Genomic DNA, 6,235 nt, shown 5'->3' with positions numbered 1-6,235 from the left:
TGGTATATTCTCTGAAATACGAAACATGGCATCTGAGAACTACCCAGCAAACACAGAACGTTCACCTGATGTTCCCGTTTGATTCTTTTTTGGGAACTAAATAAGAACATTTTGGAAACCTATAATTGTTAGCTGGGTACTTTACATTATTATTGATCTCTCTTACATCATTCTCCATGTTTTCCTTCTGCATTTATGTACATGCACACTCTTCCACAATTACGCTGATTACTAACACACTAAAATATATAAATTTAAAATTTAAGAAGATATAGAATGTACTGTATGTTAGCTTGCTTATACTAAAAAGAAACTATACTTCTAATCACAGGTCGAGATGCTGTTTGCATATGTTTCTTGGAACTATGCTATCAGTAAACGCAGAATCATTGAACTATGTTATTAAATGCATTAACCTGAATTCACTATCTGAATCATAAGGTGAACTGGGCAACATAACTGGCATGGGCAATTGTTGTCACTATGCCACAGATATTGTGCCATTTACTTTAGTGAAAAAATGTTGTCGCTTTTAAAACTAAAACACCACAGTTTGTGTGTGTGTGTGTGTGTGTGTGTAGGTATTCTGGCATGACATACTGAGTAATGATTTGGACTGGTATGAAGCGACTCAGTGTCCCCAGGAACATTAAAACAATGGAAGTGTCTAATCTAAAAACATAAAGGAGATCATGGGCCTCTAACAGATTTATTGTATAAATTCATCAGTTTTACTGAAATTTCATTAAATAAATGCTAAACTTTAGCACTGATAAAAAGGGAAATAACTTTAAATGACTTGACTATGTAAACAATGTATACTTTATGTCTATATGGTGTATACAATATGTCTACAATGTATGCAATACATGTCATGCTAATTAATGCTTTTACTGTATGAAAATATCATTTATTTAAAAAAAAAAAAACTCTACTGTGTTTTTTGTGTAGCCTATCATCAACTACAAGTTGATAATGAACATGAACAACCAGTCAGTATCAATGAGTAATAAGTTTGAAAATCAAGTACATAAAACATGAAATTAATAAAACAATTAATGCCACACACTATACACATTTTCGAAACAATTATATGAAAGCCATCTGATTGCTGTTAGCATAAGCTAACGTAAGTGACTAATTTTTACCAGTAATGCTGGGTTTGCGCCATGTGATTTTAGGCCCGATTTTTACTAACCCACAGATTTCTGGAGACCAGACAAAAACCCCAAATCTGAGGCAAGTGTGCAAGTACAGTGCAAATTTTGCAGTACATCTATTTTAAAATTATGTTTTTGTTGTGGTGCTGGTGATTCCAAAGCTGTGCAGGATACATGTATCACACTAAAAACACTTGGCTTCTTTTTACTCTTGGCCTCTTTTTCATCCTGACATTGCGAACATTTAATGTTATACATTATATTTTAAAAAGCTCTCTCTATAAGGTATGTTTTCTTGGTTGGCTCATGTCTCATTAGTCCACCAAGAAGAATGCAAACTCAAAACCACCATGTGCCATTTATCTGTTGCTCATCCAGCCACATCCAGACAAGCACAGCTGTCCTCACTGAAAGCACTCATTCATAGTCCAGTCCTCAGATCCAGACAGGCTAGATCTGCCTATATTCATCCTCACCTCTCTAATCTTCACCCATATCCTTTCTCTTTTGTGGGCCAGACAGGTCCTATCAGGAGCCGATATGATGTCTGGAGTCTGCCTCTCATCATGACGTTAGTTCATTTGAGGGCCTGAATGTAATGAGAATAAACTTATAAACTTATTTCATTATTTTCAGCAGTCTATTGCTTAGAATATCCCACCTAGAAATGATTTTTAGGCCTGTTTGTCCTTCCAAGCATACAATGTAAGATGGTAACTTGCAAGGAAATCCAGAGAAAGTGATATGCACGAGCAGAACCCGCTAATGAGCCTTCAACATTTTGCCTCCCCTTCAAGAACGGTTGCTGATGAGGTAGTAGTGAATATGTGAATAGTCAATCTAGTAATACATGTAGGCATACAGTACAACATTGGTGGCTTGTTTCACCACTTGACAGGAGTGAAGGCCCAAAGAGACAAGACTGTTCCTTATACAATGCTGTTAATACATGATAATGCAGTTATTGGAGCCCTCATGATGTGCTCTGGCTTTAGAGCAGTGCTGGATCTGTCCTTGCACTCTGTGCAGCGGGAGGAGCTGTAAAATATCAAATTCTTGGACTTCTCGATATTTGAGTCAGAGCGTGAATCATCATCACATACTTAGTATGAGTCAAAATCCTCACTCACTCAGCAGTCCTGCACAGGGAAATCGATTATATGCCACGTGTGTGGTGTTAGATGTATAATGTGAATCCAGGATTTGTCTTTGAAGAGACCCAAGAAGCTGAAACAGGACTGCACAAACATTGGACTGAGCCGAACCAAAATCCCCTAACATGTTTATCAATCTCCCGCCCTAGCTGCACAAATTGTGCAACAACCTTCAATTATGCAAGAGGTGAATATTGGACATTACCAAGATAATTTTTGTCCCCTTGGTAGGGCTACAGCCCAAGTGTTATAGAGTTATCTGCTGGTTGCTCAAAGACCGCCTCCCCTTCAAGAACGGTTGCTGATGAGGTAGTAGTGAATATGTGAATAGTCAATCTAGTAATACATGTAGGCATACAGTACAACATTGGTGGCTTGTTTCACCACTTGACAGGAGTGAAGGCCCAAAGAGACAAGACTGTTCCTTATACAATGCTGTTAATACATGATAATGCAGTTATTGGAGCCCTCATGATGTGCTCTGGCTTTAGAGCAGTGCTGGATCTGTCCTTGCACTCTGTGCAGCGGGAGGAGCTGTAAAATATCAAATTCTTGGACTTCTCGATATTTGAGTCAGAGCGTGAATCATCATCACATACTTAGTATGAGTCAAAATCCTCACTCACTCAGCAGTCCTGCACAGGGAAATCGATTATATGCCACGTGTGTGGTGTTAGATGTATAATGTGAATCCAGGATTTGTCTTTGAAGAGACCCAAGAAGCTGAAACAGGACTGCACAAACATTGGACTGAGCCGAACCAAAATCCCCTAACATGTTTATCAATCTCCCGCCCTAGCTGCACAAATTGTGCAACAACCTTCAGTTATGCAAGAGGTGAATATTGGACATTACCAAGATAATTTTTGTCCCCTTGGTAGGGCTACAGCCCAAGTGTTATAGGGTTATCTGCTGGTTGCTCAAAGACCTTCAGATATAGTGTGCTGTACTCTGTAATGTTGTCCCTGGATAAAAACATGAAGCATCACATGGTGGAAATGGGAGATTTTGTTTCTTCTTTGTCTTGAGATAGTTCTGCCTTTAAAATGTGATGAATTGAAATTATTCTCAGGTGAAATGGGAAAAGTGTAAACTGTAAATGTTAAAAGTTGAATTGGATACCTGCCAGTCTTCCAGATCAGTCTGGATTTCTGATGGCTTTCAAGATAATTTGTGTTAGTATCTGATTTAGTTCACTGCCAGTTAAATTCAAGAAAATGTAACTAGTATTTCGAATTTGGAATGAACAACCAGAATATCACGACCCCTGGTGGAGAACATTTATCAGTTCACTTTATATAAACAAAACTATAAAATTACAAATCTGTGCAGTGTTACAGTGGACAGTATTTTATTGATGTGTTAAAAGTTCATAGATTCTGATCATTTACGCTTGACATGTTTAGGTTGTATATCTTGGTTTGGGTTTCAAATGGTTCTTGCAAGTGCTGTCACAATCAAGATAGATTATGTAATATATAATGCATGTAAATTACTGAGTCTGAAAACCACTTATTTGCATCCTAAAATAGTATTTCGAATTAGATCTGATATTTTCAGACATACCTCTGCATTTATAATTCCTAATTGATTTCTAAACACAAATCAAGCTGAACCTGGCAGACTAGATGCCTAGATTCAGGCATGTGTTATTAGACATTTTTGGACGCAGAGTGTTTCTCAGTGGCTTTTTTTAATTTATTTATTGATTTATTTATTTTTTTATTTTCGTTACAGAGACGAAATGTTGTGTTCGTTCTAAAAGAATATGTTTGTGTGATGAAATAACCAATAACCGAATTAAGTAGGTTATAATTACAAAGGAAATACCGAGTTGATTCTAAAATTGTTTTCAAATCTAATCAAAGCACAGCGAATCTTTTCAGTTAGTTGAGCGTGCAATCGCTATTTTTCTGCTCACCAAAGAACTGTCAGACTTGTCAAGGAAAATATCTCGAGTTTAAAAGAAAAGTTTCCCCCACCCTCCTTCTCGCGTCTTAAGCCTTCTTGGCCAATCGTCTCTCTTCTCACAAACACTTTAGCAGACTATAAGAGCTCCCCAACTTTTTCCTTCAACCCAACTCAAAGTTGCTTGGAATCCCGGATACCTAGTTATTTCCCCGAGAATAAGCAACGCACGCTTGGAATTGTATTTCACCCTCATGAGGGAATAACGTCTTGGATCGCACGCGCTTTCAGCAGACTAGAACGAGATGCCCGAAGAGCCCGCGCGAGACTCCTCCAGCTCCCCCGTGTCTCCCGCGGACAGCCTCAGCAACAGCGACGGAGAGCCCGACAGGCCACCGAAGAGGTGCGGAAGGAAAAGACGGACGAGCAGGAAAAACGGGGAGGATTCCGATAGCTCGACCCTTGGGAAAAGGGGGAAAAAGTCTAGCAACAGCAGCAACAGCCCTCAGTCTTTTGAGGAGCTGCAGACGCAGCGCGTGACGGCGAACGTGCGGGAGCGACAGAGGACGCAGTCGCTCAACGAAGCGTTTGCGGCTTTGCGCAAAATCATCCCCACTTTACCCTCCGACAAACTGAGCAAAATACAGACGCTAAAACTCGCCTCCAGGTACATCGATTTTCTCTGTCAGGTTCTACAGAGTGACGAGCTGGACTCCAAGATGGCAAGTTGTAGTTATGTTGCTCACGAGCGTTTGAGCTACGCGTTCTCAGTTTGGAGGATGGAGGGCGCATGGTCCATGTCTGCATCTCACTAGTGTGCAGGGAAACTTTTTTTGTTTTCAAATGGTACGCTTTCACAATATCCCTCGTCTTTAATGATGTTAACAATTGAGTAAGATCTCTCAAAACATTTACTTCATTTTACACGTTTGGTCACAAGTTGGAAAGCCAACAACTGTTGCATGTATTTCAGATCGTCTGGATTTGTTTACTATCTGCATGGCTTTATTTGTACACACTGCCTCTCCCTTTAGATATAGTAATAACGCTAAATAAATAATTAAGTTTGGCCAACGTAGCTTAAGTCTATAAAAAGTTGAGAAGCTGTTAAAACAGCTTTTGCGTGTAATGCAACCGAATTGTTTACCAGCACGGCCTATTGTAGCACATTTTTTTCCCACAATCGATTACAATGATTATTTTTCTTTCTCAAAACAAATAGGTTACTGTATATAATGTTTTTCCTATAGCAAACATTGTCCCGCCTAAATCATGCTATTATTCGCAGGTGAAAGTCAAGAGCTGGGAAAACTCGAGGACCAATGCGCCGACATAATGCTAGATTCCTTCATAATCCTGGGGAAAAACTGCAAATGTTCCAACAGAGGTCATGGCTATTACCGAGAGAAGGCCACGGACAGCGAATTGTTGCGCGTGCGCTGCATATGGACTTCCTCGCGAGTGTTATTGTTGACGACGAATGTTGGAAATGTGTGCATATGCATGTTTTTCTATTTTTGTTTTTTGAAGACTCAGTTGTGCATAGCTTTCTTGGAGAAAGTGAAATTGCATCACAAGGACTGTCGATGAGAAGATGGGGAATGAAGCCTCTAGTTCGAATCCTGTGCAAAATACAAAGTTTTAGTACAATTCTATTTATTTATTGATGACACACTTTTTGAAATGAAGGCAAATGTATCCTGTGTCAAAATGCATTCTTATTTTTATTTTTATTTTTTTGCTACTTTTGTAAATAAATGTGTATTTCTGTAATAAAGATGAAGAACTTTTAAGAAATATACGGTAGTATCAAAATGTATTCACTTCATTTGTGTGTACGATTTTGGAAAAACTATTAAAAATTTAGAAGGGAAAACAGTGCATACACGTTATTACCACTCGTTTAGTCTCATTATGAAGAATGTTTTTAATAGTTAGGCCTATATTTAAAAATAGTTACACGAGTTGGTTGACATAGGCAGGAAATCAGAGACAAAAATACGTTCAATGAAG

General features: G+C 38.7%; 1 protein-coding gene across 1 annotated transcript; it reads left to right on the top strand.

The window, feature by feature from the left end:
- The first annotated feature begins 4,356 nt into the window (after window positions 1-4,356).
- On the top strand, window positions 4,357-5,947 carry LOC107685616 (twist-related protein-like). Its single transcript, XM_016482265.1, has 2 exons — window positions 4,357-5,068; window positions 5,511-5,947. The coding sequence occupies exon 1, from the start codon at window positions 4,528-4,530 to the stop codon at window positions 5,035-5,037; it is 510 nt and encodes a 169-aa protein (XP_016337751.1). The 5' UTR covers window positions 4,357-4,527; the 3' UTR covers window positions 5,038-5,068; window positions 5,511-5,947.
- Window positions 5,948-6,235: the final 288 nt, after the last annotated feature.

The sequence above is a fragment of the Sinocyclocheilus anshuiensis genome, unplaced genomic scaffold (genome assembly GCF_001515605.1).
Source record: "Sinocyclocheilus anshuiensis isolate Anshui unplaced genomic scaffold, SAMN03320099.WGS_v1.1 scaffold185, whole genome shotgun sequence".
Lineage (NCBI taxonomy): Eukaryota > Metazoa > Chordata > Actinopteri > Cypriniformes > Cyprinidae > Sinocyclocheilus > Sinocyclocheilus anshuiensis.
Note: the sequence above shows the minus strand (reverse complement) of the source record. Positions and strands in the feature narration are given on the sequence as shown.

Excerpts from the sequence above, each read along its gene's own strand:
- LOC107685616 (XM_016482265.1), top strand. The coding sequence starts at position 4,528 with ATGCCCGAAGAGCCCGCGCGAGACTCCTCCAGCTCCCCCGTGTCTCCC.